Source organism: Mastacembelus armatus, chromosome 15 (genome assembly GCF_900324485.2).
Source record: "Mastacembelus armatus chromosome 15, fMasArm1.2, whole genome shotgun sequence".
NCBI classification, from domain to species: domain Eukaryota; kingdom Metazoa; phylum Chordata; class Actinopteri; order Synbranchiformes; family Mastacembelidae; genus Mastacembelus; species Mastacembelus armatus.
In genome coordinates, this window is record NC_046647.1 from 14,213,353 (window position 1) to 14,227,692 (window position 14,340).

Sequence of the window (14,340 nt, forward strand, 5' to 3'; positions counted from 1 at the left end):
AAATGTCGCAGGGAGTCTGTACAATATTCATGTCTAACTGTTTTATATTTTCACAGAAATATTGCCCGTGTGTCGGGAACAGGGAACGTGGTCCGAGGGTCTGCAGTGAGTTTGAGCAGGAAGCTCTGAGGCTCCATTCCACAAGTCCCTGCAGTCAGTGGTAATTGGCTTACACATTCCTCCAGGGATTACCACTCGCTCTGTATTTGTATTTATTTAAAAAAAATAAAACATTTGCTTTGGCTCCCTGAATTACACTGACACTGTGTGTCAAAACACATTCAGCTCCCACCCACTTGTTTTTCCCCACATGGAGTGGAAGAGCCTGATCACCTTCATAAGTTTTATTTATGTGTGTGACTGTAGTATTCCCTGGCTGCTGCTTTTCTGTGTCTTTGTTTTTTCTCTCCTCATTTATTTATTTACATTTTGGAGAACTCTATTTTTAAAAGCTTTTTTAAAATATATCATCTGGACCTTTTATGGCTGCTTTGTTGTGTGTATTTCCTTGAAGAACGGCAGAATTAGCGGATAGAGAGACAAAGATTAAATCAGGATCACCCTGGAGATTCTGGATCTCGTAATGTGACTGCCAGAGTCTGTTTAGGTTATTTCCACTAATGTGTGTGTTGAGCTCCTATAGTTTCCAAGAGCGATTATCTATGAATGAATCTAGACTTTTTCATTCGCCGGGTGTGCCACCTGCCGGTGCGTCACGGCTGCTTTGGCCAATCCTGGCGCAGTGACTTTCCGTGCGCCCTTGGAGATCCCGCGGGGCTCCTCACATCGCCGTCCAATCGGTGACGGCGGAAGGTGGGGAGCCTCGTTAGCCGTGTACCGTTAGCACTTCAGATGTGACTGTATTGGACTGTCGTGCTGCTGCTGTGCCAAGCACGGAGCCGTGGCAAGTTTAACTGGATTGTCATTTCCCCATCTCTTTGCGCTGCTTTTAACCCACGATCCAGTGAGTCTTATGAGGTAAGTGGAAATGAGGCAGAAAGCAGAAAGTTTGGGAGATATTTGATAAAAGCAAAGTATGTGGTCTCCTACTCCTGAGCCGATTTACAGCTGCTCCATTGTGCCACGTTTTAGCCTCACAGCGCTGCGCTATGAAGTTACAATAATAGTAGTTTATGCATGTGTCCAAAGCCAGTATTGTAACCTGGATCAGGATCGTACTCACGGCTCATATTTGATGTGCATTAATAGCAAGTTGGGGGAAAAAAAAAAAAACAAAAAACAAGCGCTACCGCTGTTTCCCCGCTGCCTGGCTCAGCATCCCTGCCCAGCCCTCTGCGCTCTGCACTCCTCAGATTCCTCTCCTCCAGCACGGCAATGTTCTTTTCTTTTGCAATCATGTTTAAGCTGTTAAGTTTAGTAAGATTTGTTTTGACATCTTGGACTCCTCAAATTGAAAGTTAAATAAAAAGAAGAAAAGCTTTGTCACCAAAAGGTTCTAGTGTGTAACGCACAGTCTGTGTCTTGTGGCACATTCCTTTATATTTTGGTGATGTATGTTGGGTCTTTGTTCTTGCATTAATGTGGCCAGAGGAGAATATTAATTGTGTCCTTACATGGCAAGTGAGGCTTTCATGAATTGGGGTAACTGTTTATTTCTAATGTCCATAGATGGCAGTATGAAGGAATGTTCCCTCTAAATGACCTGGGGGTACTTTGACATTGCGCTGGATAATGAGCAAAAGCAGAGAGAAAGGCATCGGTGCCATGGCACAAATGTTTTCCTTTTCCTTCCATGGCTGCAGTTATTCATTACAGAAGCTGGGGTGTGAGTTTGACAATAGAGTAGCTGTGTATCAATCACAAACTATCCCACCCTGGCTGCCAACATCACTAGTTTAACACTTTAATATGTTGCTTATGTCAAAGCACAAGCACATTTTTCTATCACTGTAAAATGAAAGCCAGTGGCAGGGAGCAGTGTGGGTGAGTACTGTGTCATGGTGAAGGTGCTGCCAGTTACTGCTCCGTTAAAGGTGAAGCCGGAATGTGTTTGGATGATTATGACTTTCCATTGCCTGCTGTGGGTTGTCGACGTTCACAAAAGAGACACATAAAGGAGATGAGGGGAAGGTGGACAGTAATAGAGCTTTCACAGCTTGATGTATTATTTGAACCCTGGTCAATATGGGTTGACTAATATTTTCTCAGGCTTTTCTCTCTTGATCGATGGTTTTGTTGTGTACCATGCTACTACGATATCGATCAGTCCTTATGACTTTTCCAAATGGGCTGGGTGGAGGATAGTTGTGGCCCTGCTGACAGAAGCGGAGAATGCTCCAAATAGAATGAAAATGTCTTTGTTGTTACATCCGTGTACCTGTTGTTCTGCATGGGTGCAGCTTTGGCAGTATGAGCACAGATGCAGATGCTTTTGGTTTATTAGTCCCAAACCTGTGAATATGTACTGATGCTGTTGGTAAAAAAAAAAAAAAAAAAAAAGTACACTGTTGAGAAGTGCATGGTTAACCTGCTTTTTGTGAGTCAATGTGCTGTCTGGGATTTTATTCTGCTATACTGACTCCAGAGAGTCAGACACCCAGCCAAGAGTCCCCTGTAAAGCCCAAAGTAAATCCACAGCTTGTCAGTGTTACACTTAAAACTCCCAGAAATCAGTAATTGACCTTTAGAGGTGCCTTTTTCACCCGTGGACAGGGCCAGGATAGCTGTGTGAAACCAGTTGGCTGCAGATGTAGATTATTGCTTATCATACAAAGGTGGTGCCACAAGATGACACTGCTCCTCTGTATTTAATGGAGTCTGTTCATTTAATAAGGCAGCTTGGGAAAAAAAAAAACACAAAACCCCTGCAAATATATGACAAACATGCGTGCTTAAGTAAACTAGAGAGAATAAGCTGCTGCATGATCCAGACAAAAGCATCAAACAGTATAGCCCTCAGGCTGCAGTGCACACTGACTGGCACCACCAGGCTACTTTTAGAGCAGGCAACAGGAGACAGTGATGGTTATTTTACAGGAGTCAGCTGGACAAACAGACGGGCTAACTCCTCCTTTGGGTTTCATTAGAGCTCGTCTTGATGTTAAAGCCTGTTTAATCCACTTTCACAGCCGGGCAGACCACAACAGAGCAAAGCACAGTGTCTATCTTTAGATGGCACATGGGCAGAAAGTTTTCCATCTCATTCCAATTATTAAAACAATAACACTAATTCCCCATAGCTGGTCTTTAGACGTTGCTGTTGAGGCGTTTTTCTGTGCATACTTTTGTGCTGCTGTTATTTGCAAAGACGATGAGAAAGGTGATTTCAGCATCAGATAGGATGTCAATCACTGTCTGCTCAATTAACTTCTCCATAAACAGCTGTGTTTATGCAGCCCTGCACTCCCGTCTTCTCTTGTTTCTGCGGTAAGTAGACATGCTGCCGGAGGGTGCAATTACAGTGGAGCCTTATGTGGCGAGTGTATTGCCTCTTTGTCTTTGTCTTCACTTTATAGGCAGCTGCTGTTGTTGTCCCACAATTCATGAGGGTTTTATAGCCAACATAACGTGTCTTAAACTGACACTCATCATCACTGACCTTTACTAGTTGTCATAAGCTAAGCTGTGGTTGCCCCTTATTGATGGCAATAAGGTGCTCACTTCAGGACGCCTCTCCGTGTTTATTTTAGGATATTATGTATGTTCAGCACACAGCAACATACACTCATGAATCAAGATAGTGAGCGGTAGTTCAAAGGCCAGGTTATGGGAAGGAGAGGAAGGGTCTTTTATAGAGGTAGAGCGGACATCAGCAGTATTATGTACATACATCTGTCAGATTAACTAAATATCCTGTGTGTGAAAATTTGATTTTGTCAGCTGTGACTATAAATGTTGCATAAGGAGCAGCGTGTGGAGCTGCCTTCCATACCAATATTTCCATTTAGTTTAAAAATGTCGAGCAGAGCCTAGTGCACTCCATCACACTCATGATCTTCGCGCTTTCAGCGTTCTCAGTTATGCTCTGTGTTTTTTCTTTCTGAATTTTTAGTCGACCTTTTTCTCTCACCCCCTCAGTCTTACTGCCTCCGTCAGATGTCACTTTCTGTCAATCTTTCTCTCTCTCCTTTCTTCTGCATTCTGGACAAAGTAAACCTGACTTGAGGGAATCTGATTTATGTCTAATATATGACTCCTCCTTTGTGTCTGCTACCTGTCTGTTCTTAAACAAATCAATAACAAGTTGCCCCCCTGTATTTTCAGTGGAGGTCCAGAGGGATGAGTATAAGGTAAAACTGAGGTGTATTGTACAGATCGAGAGTGTGAAACGGAGGCAGGGAACAAAATAACAGAGAATAATATAGTACTAGTGAAATATGTACAGTGTTTTGTGAGTAGAAAATGGAACTACTGTACAAACTGCGTGTTAATCTGCTCCAGTGCAAGCTCTGGAGAGTAGACACACAGGAAGGGAGAAATGATGATGGATGTTTGACTGAGCCTGGACCAGCTTCAAACTCTTAATATTCAGCCATATGTTAGTTTCGATTAACATTGCTGTAATTGATGGCTTGTTTATTATTCTGAGATAATGTAATTTCACACAGTATTGATTACTTTAAAGATTGCTTTATAAATTAAAGTCTTACAGTACAATTTATTTTTCCACTGTAGTATCCACAGTAGCCTTTGAATAAAATGCATGTAAAACTAACACATAACAAAAGCTCATGTCCTTAATGTGAGCTAATGGCTGCAAGTTTGAACCATAGATAATTATGCTCTGCTGCTATATTTCAAATGCCTTCTATTTTATAATCCTCAAATAATAACCAACTAACAGGCCTGGAAATAACCAGTACAAAATCAGACACTTGTTAATATACTGTGGATGAAGGGAAAGAGGAAAAACTGCAAAATCGTTTAGCCACAAATGTCAAGCATTTTAAATATGGAGACTTAAACCCAATGATATCTTGTCACCTTGCGTCTGTTCTTTTCCAAATTAACTGTGTTTTGATATTTTATACATAGAACAGTTTCTGAATGTTACTGATTCTTGTTTTCACATTACTGAGTTCTCCAAAGACCCATGTCTACTTACATTTTCCCAAATATGCAGCATTTGTTGCCCTGTTCTATTTTGAGAAAAACACATCATCTAGAGCAGATCCCTTTATAGTCAACGGTAACACAACGGTTCACAATGAAGTGAAACGCTTTCAGTTTTCAAATGTGTGATTGACATACATGAGGAAACTGTTTCTAAACAGTAAGGCAACACAATAGGCTATGCAATTTGCACTTAAGGGTTATGTTTGCAAAATGACAATGATGTCTGTCAGTGGGATACTTCATTACATTTTTCAGACTGAGGGACCCAAAGAATTACACACACTGTGCCATGCTGTATAAATGCTGAATAATGGTGTGGCGGAGTTGAAGCGATACAATGCATAAAGATGAGTGGAGAGATTGCATCTACTGGGCCATTAAATGAGCATTTACATATAAAGATGATTCATAATTCATGAGGTTAATTTCTAATGACATATATTGATACAGACAAGCATCTGCTCATATTGAAATGGAAAAATTCTTCTTCAGCTCATGGGTGCAGGTTCTTATGAGCACACCTTTTGCCTTCGTATACTGTATCACACCTACATTCCTGGGGTTAGTGAGGAAACCTTTCCATTATCAGTGTGAGATGAGGGCTGATGAATCATATTTTACTAATTTAAAACTAATTTAAAAGCCTTTCATGTCCAATCGCTCCAACATAAAGTTAGATTAGATGCTGCTTTGTGATTAGGTTCCTGTCAAATGAATTTGTCAGAGTTTATCAGTGAGTAAGTTCTTTTTGGGATTCTGCCCAAAAGTGTTGGCACATGACAGCTGTAATAAAATGCCCACTGAACCTTTTCTTTCCTCTGGTTGTTTGTTTCTACCTGACTGCCTCTTGCTTTTGTAATACAGCTCATCAGGCACATCTCAGATGAGTCAAATTGTGTGTCAGGCATTCAGCTTTAATACACATTTTGAGTAAATCACATTTTGGGGCTTTGCTCTGTCTCCAAATCATGTCAGAGGTTGGAGCGAAGACCTATCTAACATAAATGAGTTCTCTTTGCTGCTTTCTACCCTTTTCATTTCACCCGATTTTGGTTTGTTGTTTTCAGCTGGAGATAATAGGATACTGTGTCATGAGGACTAAGGGTGCATTAGAGTGCATTAGGTTTTGCAACTTAGGGTTGACATAAGTGACACTGATCTACAGAGTATAGCCAGTGTGGTGACACTTATCGCACGCATTTGGACTTTGGACATGTTTTATGTTTAACAACCGATGTTTCACCTCCGTTTCAAGCATTTTGTTGATCATCACTGTCTAATCTACATTCACTGTGTCTGCAGCTTTACCTTGCTGTTGTTGAGGCATTAAATTATCTATGCTGATGAGCCTCTTTAACACCTGTCACACAATTAAAAGTCTGAGTGATCTTTTACCAAATCAGAACTGATCAAAAAGTGCAGGTAGAGAAGCATATGGCACATGAGAGGCTGAATGGTGGATGATTGTGTCAGCTCAGAGGTTCCTAGCTCTGGATGTAGATAAAGGACACTGTTGAGGATTTTGCACAATGCCAAGCTCATGGGATGCAGTTTTTAAAGAGGTGAATGAGTGGTTTTTCACAGGGATTTGCAGTTGCTGATTGGCCACTGTGCCAACCTGTTAGAGCTAATAGCTCTGCTGAGTCGCAGCCGACTGTGTTTCTGATACGAACTGGGCAGAGATACTGTGCAAATCAGCAGCATTTCTATAAGCTCACTATAAAATCCACTATACAATGTGTGCTACAGTCCTGCAGCTGTTTTTTTCACGAGCAGTGCCAATTTACATAGACCGCCAAAAATAGTTACTTTATTAAGTTGCTGATTTGGTTTTGTAAGTATGACTGTCTGTGGTTTTAAAGGTTATTCTAACCAATTCAATATAGTATATTTGTGTAGGTTTGCATGATATATGTGTTTTTTCAGGTTGAAGGTTCATACATTATGAACATATGAATTCCCTCATGACGGCCTTTAGAGAGACATCTGTCCTTTATGTCTCCAGCAGTATTGTTTTCAACTTGAGCAGATTCCCAGTTCATGTTTTGGGAATATTGATATTTTCTTTAAAGCTACAGTTATGGAACTAGTTAATTGTTTATACAAGTGGTTTTAATTTTAGCTATGGACATGGCTCATCTGTCTCACCAAAGTTTGTTTATTCCTCTTGCTGTTGTGGAGCTTTATGCTTGTTGCCCGTATTATCGCCTGGCTGGGATCCCACCAAATGTCAAAGTTAGGATGACAGGTCTAAAGTAATGTCAAATGAACAACTCTGTTTGAAAATTCCATTTCCTGTTTTTCTCAGGAAGCAGGTGAAAGAGAGACAATTTGCCCAATTCTTTTTAGGAGTTCGAACCAGCGCTTGTCTTTGAGTCTTTCTGCTTTGTCAGTGTGATTGACGTTTCAGAAAAAGGAAAGGAGCTGTAGAGCTTGTACCAGGCAAGGGCGAGATGTAGAGCAAGCCCTCTGGCTAAACTCTGTGGAGGAAAGTTAATCCAAGCCAACAAGACCCACGGCCCCGGGGCCAGTGAATCAAATCCTCAGTTGACATTTACATGAGTCTAAAGCAACAAAGAAGTATGGAAATCATTTTTCTCCAATTTTCTGTCTTGTCAGTGTGATTCTGAAGAAATGTTTGGTTCGATACTTTATTGTCATTTTTTACTGCCCAGTAGGGTGCTCTTACTGGACAGGCTGAAAGCTGACACTGTATAATGTTTCTATGGGGATTTGAAGTGTTTCATAATAGCAATGAGCAGACAACAGCCTGATTACAACAGGGTGGAGACGTGAAACCTCTTAGCTCATCAACCAAATTGAAAATTCTGGCTTTAGGCTTAACCATTAGAATCACCTTATTTATGTGCAGACGTATATCTCAACAAACTGTACAAGGTAATATCTACCACAGTGCTGTTACACAAGTGCACTTGTTTTTTAAAAAATCCTAAAAAAAACGAAAACAAAATCTCATTTCAAGGTCATATTCTAAAGTCCCTGAATTTTCCCATGGGGGTTAATAAAGTTTATCTCATCTTTCATAAATAACCAGTGCTTAGAGAAGTACTTCAATCTTTTACATAAGTCAGAGCTGCGATACAAAAAATGTTAAATATTACAGTAAAAATGCTGCAATCTAAATGTTTACTTATGTAAAAGTACAGAAATGTCTCCAGCTAAATGTAAAAGTCCTGGTTTTCCAGGATAAATGATCCATGTAACTGCGGTAGTATCCTGTTTTATACAACTAGAGAGTTAATGAGGCATCGGTGTTTAGTAGCTGCTCAAGATGGAGGTGTTTTTCTCTGCCTTGTAAACAGTTAGGTCATTCCTCCCCTCTGAAGGGTCACATGATAAATCTGAGATGGCTAATGGGGTAGAAAAGAAGATAAGTCGCTACACTAATGAATGATTAGTGAAGTTTAAAAAACATTTTTAAAAATCTGAGTTAGATTTAATACAGTACTTTAGTAATTAGGTTCATTTTCTTTTCCTCTACAATTTACTGTGAGTCAAAGCTTTTTCATGAGTGTGTTCAGTGACCGATGAAAGTAAAGCAAAAGAAGATTTGATTTAGTCTTTAGAGCCACTGCTCCCTGTCACGATCAGGGAATGCCAGCTTTCCCTTGCTGGTATTTTCACTCCTGCACGTTTTGTGGATGGGGCATTGTAAACCTTTGACCTCCCCAGGGATTATTTCCATTTAGCAGAGTGATAATAATCTAGAGCTCATCACAGGAATGTGTGTAACTTGGCAAGGCATGAAAGCTTTGTAGGAGAAGTGCAATGACATGAATCACTGGAGTAGGTATTAGGATTGGTCTTCTGTTTGTGTTCATCCTTATCAACTGTGCAAACCCTCTGGCAACCACTAACATCTGGCACAGGCCTTATCGAACAGCTTTTGGAAAGAACATTTATGTTATTGTGGCCTTCGATCCAATTTCAAATCAGTGCACTAATTCAGCAGACTCTGAGCTATCACCGAGTTTTGGTGGAGGACATGACGGCCAAAGTACGTTAACTTTACTGGTGTCTTTGGGATGAAGAGCAGGCCAGAGGCAAAAGAGAATGGATGGAATTACTTGGCATGTCTCCATGCAGGCGTTTTTGGCAGGGTTATGTTGGTATAAAAAAATACTGCTGTCCTTCTTTGAAATGTAATCATATCCCAAGCTGGACATATTTATTGCATATACAGACAACACACAGGAGCTGCAGGAGCACAGTATTTATCAATTTTATTCAGCTAAATACAGTGTAAATATGCAAAGTCAATGGTTAAAGCAGCTTGATGTATAAAGTTTAGATTCCTGGCATAGTGCTGAGTTTAAATCCCTTCAAATGAAAGTGGCAAACAGAGAAGACAAAGGACAGTGTGGGCTCTTATTATCAAGCAGTAGCAAAACTGGCAGAGGCAAAGGCAAGACACCGTTTCAGTTTGGGAATTTTCCTGCTTCAAACAAATGTGCCTGCTCACCAGAAGGACGAAGTAGCACAGCTGATGTTGTATTGACATAGATCAGGAGGTACTATACAGATCTGTTCACCACTTTGCAATGAAATTGTGTCCACTCTGACCACTTCTTACTACAAGTACCAGAAGTTAGTCTTTTTTCCCTTTTCTATAAAGTTTTAATTTACAACACGTTTAAAAGCACTAAGAATTGCCTTTTTTAAATTTTATTATTGCAGATGAAGGCATCAGTTGAAAATGACTGATTCTTATCAAAAAAGTTATCTCCAACCTCTTGTAATTTCAATAGTCTACCTATAGTCAGCAAATAGCAGCAGGAATATGTGTGATCCATGTGTGAACAAGTCCAACCTACACATCAGAGAAAATGCAGTTATATAACCCAGCGAGAGCAGAATTGAACTAGGAGCGACTCTGTGTGTTCTGTACTTTATATGGTGGTGATTTGAGCTAAATGCTACAGTAATGTCACCATGTTAACATGTGTACAACGTTCATGTTTCCATGCCAGAGTTTGCTGGTTAGCTCTAAACACAAAGTCCAGATGATGAACAGTCATAAATAAAGCCCTGGCACTTTGACCTCAGGAGAAAGTCAAATGGGTCACCCCCACCCAAGTAAATATGACCTGATGATCCTGATGTGGATATGAATATCTGTAGTAAATTTAAAGGCTGCCATTCAGTATTAACATACAGGAACCTGCTCAGAACCACAGAAGTCAACCTCACTGTGCCATTGGAGGAAAAGTCTGCAGTTAATCGAAGTCAGTAGGATTTATCCTTTAAGGAACATGAACATCCAGAGTGTTGAGATATCACAGGACCAAAGCAGTGGACCAAAACAGATGCCCGACTTTGGTGCATCCATGTGGTATAAAAAATACTGAGCAATGCACACTAATTATTAATTTTACTTATGAGTTCACGACCGGCAACAAGTAAGGATTTACCAGAACAATTTCATTAAAGCTATTTAACCAATGCTGTGATTACACATCAGTTCTGCACAGGGTAGTTTTAAATAATTAAAACTTCCAACATGGCACCGGGATCCAACAAATGCAGTAACTACCATAGATACTGTTACAGAATGGTTTGAGCTGGTAGGATACACTGCTGCAGCCCTCACACACTCCTGTTTGTAACAATATTCAATTAAAAACCCGACATGTTGTCACTGACCCTGAGTAATCTCCTGAAGTTTTTTTTCTCAGGTGGTGCCACCTCTTTGTTCCCTCCTCTTTGCTGTTCATGTTTATTTAAGCAGTTTCTTTTATCCAGATTAGTCTCACTAAAGCTCTTTAAATTAATCTCATTAAATCTCTTTTTCAACACAGACATGGAGGGGCAGTTAGAGATTGTAGTCATCTGCTTCATTTTCTTTAAGCTCCTATCATTACATCCGTCACATTCTGCTTAATCCTTCACTGCTGAGAACCACCAGCAGAGCAGGATAACCCTGTCACCTCTTTGCTGTTCCTCTATTTGTTATTTTGTATGTAAGTATGAGGATCTGAGGTGTTCTAATGACTTAACTCTGATCAGCGGTTCTTTAGAAGGAAAACGAAACAGAGTCTGAGTCATTTCCCTGGTTTGGTAATGACCCCTTTTATTGTAGTTCAGCCTTAGCAGATTGAGCACAGCACTTTGGCACTCCATATATCATAATCAGGATGTGACAGAGGTTATTTACGTTGTTCACAGTCCAGTATTTGGGCTCCTTCTTAATTCCAAAGTTTGTTTCAGAGCAATATCTCGCACTGATGTGAAGAAAGTTAATCATGTGACTGCCAGATCTCCGTGTTTTAATTGCTAGTGGCTTGGTGGAGTTGGGCTTGAGAGCACTTGGCTGCTGAATGAAATGCTTCGTCACTGAACAGTAACATTAACACGGCAAGAATACTGATGAGAGCTCGAGCCTCAAGACAGTTGAAATTCCTCAACTCATGTGTTTTGACTTTTTTTTTCTGTCTACGCAGCGCCAGGTGTCTAAAGCAAAATTTATTTGTCTCCCTGCGGAATATGTCTAGAAGCTCCTGAAGAGTCAAATGAGAAATCTGTCAATATCCAAGAATACAGTTGAGCTCTAATCAGGTGATTTAATTAGAACACATTTTCTGGAGACAGTGTTCGGATGCAGCTGTTTACCTGATGCTTATGCACAGTATGGAGTGCATTCCTGCAGCTTTCACAGGATATGCTGATTTAAGCAGTATAATACCTTAATGCTTCTTGTGGAACCCGTCGAACAGGCTCTGCAGTATACAGGTACTTTATGTACAGTCTCATCCTTAATGTTTCTTGCAAATTTCAATCAGACTGGGAATACTTAGACACATCACACACAGTTCAGCGCTAAATTGTTTTCCTGCATGTGTGCTGACAATGATGCAAGTGCTGCAGCTCCCTAAATGCCACAACCAAACATATCCTTTGATTCTTACTGTGACTGGGTCTGTAAGTGACTGAGAGTTTGAGCAGCAGTCTGTTTGTTTCTTGGTGAAAGGCTTCAGAGAGCCATTAAAAAATGAATGGTGCAGATGGCTGCAGCTCTGCAGTCACTTTGTTTTACAGAACAAATTCAAAAAAAAAACATCACTATTTCCAGAGCATAAACATTTTCTGTGCCATTATGTTTAGTATTACTCCCCATCATCTGAGCAGCAACAATAGAAAATAATTGCCATGTGTCTGTCACTGTAAAGGACGTTGTTTTAGGTTTCATTCAGTATGACACACGTGATAAAATGTGCAAATATGGAAAGAACTTTTAATTTCACCCTATTGTTGAATGAGTTTTGAAAGTGTGTCCCTATTAGGAGATTCTTTTGGGTATTTTTAATAAATCCCTTGTCTCCTTATTTGATTTACTTCTGTTGTGACTTCTGGAGTCTTTGGAAGTCTGGATGTCTGAGGGAAAATCAATTCCTTTGTAGTAACATAATTCTGAGGACTGCAGGGAAATGAAATGAGAAAAACATCTCTTAATATGCACTGTATTTATTTACTCGCTGCTGGAGCAGAGTTTTTATATTTATAGAGGTTTTTTATATTCAGTCTAGTAGACAGGCTAACAGCAGCTTCTTTCTTCCATTCAGCACACAAATACAATAGATAGACCACAAAAATGCATGCACACTTCACATTGATTAGCTTTCACCCCCTTCCCTCACTGCTGTTACTGAAGGCTCGTCGTTGATTGTATGGGCATGTTTGCATTCAATGCAGCCATCAGTCAGTGCCAGTGACAGGATGGAACCCAGCCTGACACAAAGCTTGTCTAAACAACGAGGTCATTCGACCTCTGCACCTGCCTCATCCATCAGAATAAGATGCAGATGGTTCTCTGTATATCCAGCAGACCTCTAGACTTCAGTGTTAACCTGCCCATAAGTCCTTTCTGAAGAAGACCATTTTAAATGTTGATGTTACTGGAGTTTGAAAGATTGTAACATCTGTTGATGTGATGGGTTAAATTTTTGTAGCTGTCACCACCACTAATATTAAACTTTTTTAATACACGAACACAAGTTAATAGGAAAAAATTGCTGATTGTGTGGTTCACTGGAGATTTACAAGTTATTACCTGCTCGGCTTAAAGTTGAATATGACTTCATTTTAATATTTTGCACATCCTGTTCATTTGAGGGCATGTGGGATGAGAAAAGTGAGTGGAGAAGGAATGGATGATATAACATTTGTGAACTTGAACAAGACTCTCCCTAAAATAGAAACTGGAGAAAGCAAGACTTGAATTTGTGATGCTCGACTGCCTTGAAGTGATCCATAGACACAGGAGATTAAGAAGGTTGTAGACGTGGATGGGTGAAGCTTCTGTATTACAGCTATGCCACGAGTTCTAAACCAGAAAAAAAAACAAAACAAAAACAATAACCCTGATGATGTTTTTGATACAAACTGTCCCAAAGCACATCAACAGTTAAATGCAGCAGAGTGTTTCTTAATGGAATATGCATGTACAACATTTTCTCTGCATTAATAATCCCAAACTGCGGAAATATTTTGGAAATAGTCTATCAAATTTTTATGACATCCCCTCCAGCATCGAGCACTCCACAGTCTCAACAGCATCCACAGTTATGCTTCATCATGTACTGCACCTCTGAGCATATGGTGAGGCTAAGATGTAGTGAGGGCTCAAGTGGCTGGCCTGAATGAAAAGAAAATGGAAAATTCATTTAGAAGAAAGCCTTACTCTGAGCAAGCAATATATCACATTTATAATGAATGATTATAAACAGTGAAGTTTCTCGGTTTCACATTTTAAAACAACAATATCTGTGGATCTGAACAGCATATTTGGCATGTTCTTTTTTTTTTTTTTTTTTTTTTTTTTAATTATGAGGTTTTACAAAGCAGCACAGCTTTTAAATTCTTCTGCACGGGTATCTGAATCTTATTTTAATAGCTGAATAGATGTCATGGTTGGCATTGAATGTGTGTAAATCCATTTTCCTCCATCACCGGCTCACTATTTGCTTACACTGGGCATAATGAATCATTAATTCACTGCTGTCACTCTGCCCACAGTCACTCTGAGCAAAATGAACTCTTGATCCAGCAGAGCAGAGAAGGAACAAGGAAGTGAAGCCTACGGTGTATTTACATTTGTTTCAGTCCAAACAGCAAACTCTGGATCTGTTTATGTGTTAAGCATATGGGTGTTTCCTAATAAGGCTGGCAAGGCGGCGCTCTCTGATGCATGTTATTTTGATTGTGTTTTGCATTTTTATAATTTTGTCTCTCATTACTCCCCGACCT

General features: G+C 40.0%; 1 protein-coding gene across 5 annotated transcripts in view; it reads left to right on the forward strand.

Moving 5' to 3' along the window:
* Positions 1 to 810: 810 nt before the first annotated feature.
* The window catches only part of chrm3a (cholinergic receptor, muscarinic 3a), a 64,860-nt gene continuing 51,330 nt past the window's right edge, over positions 811 to 14,340 (forward strand). For all 5 annotated transcript variants that reach the window (XR_003295869.1, XM_026310105.1, XM_026310106.1 and 2 more), the window contains exon 1: positions 811 to 978. Coding sequence is in view for 1 of the 5 variants with exons in the window: in XM_026310104.1 (XP_026165889.1) it covers positions 974 to 978 (5 nt within the window). In the remaining 4 variants the exon portion in view is untranslated. The remainder of the gene's footprint in view (positions 979 to 14,340) is intronic.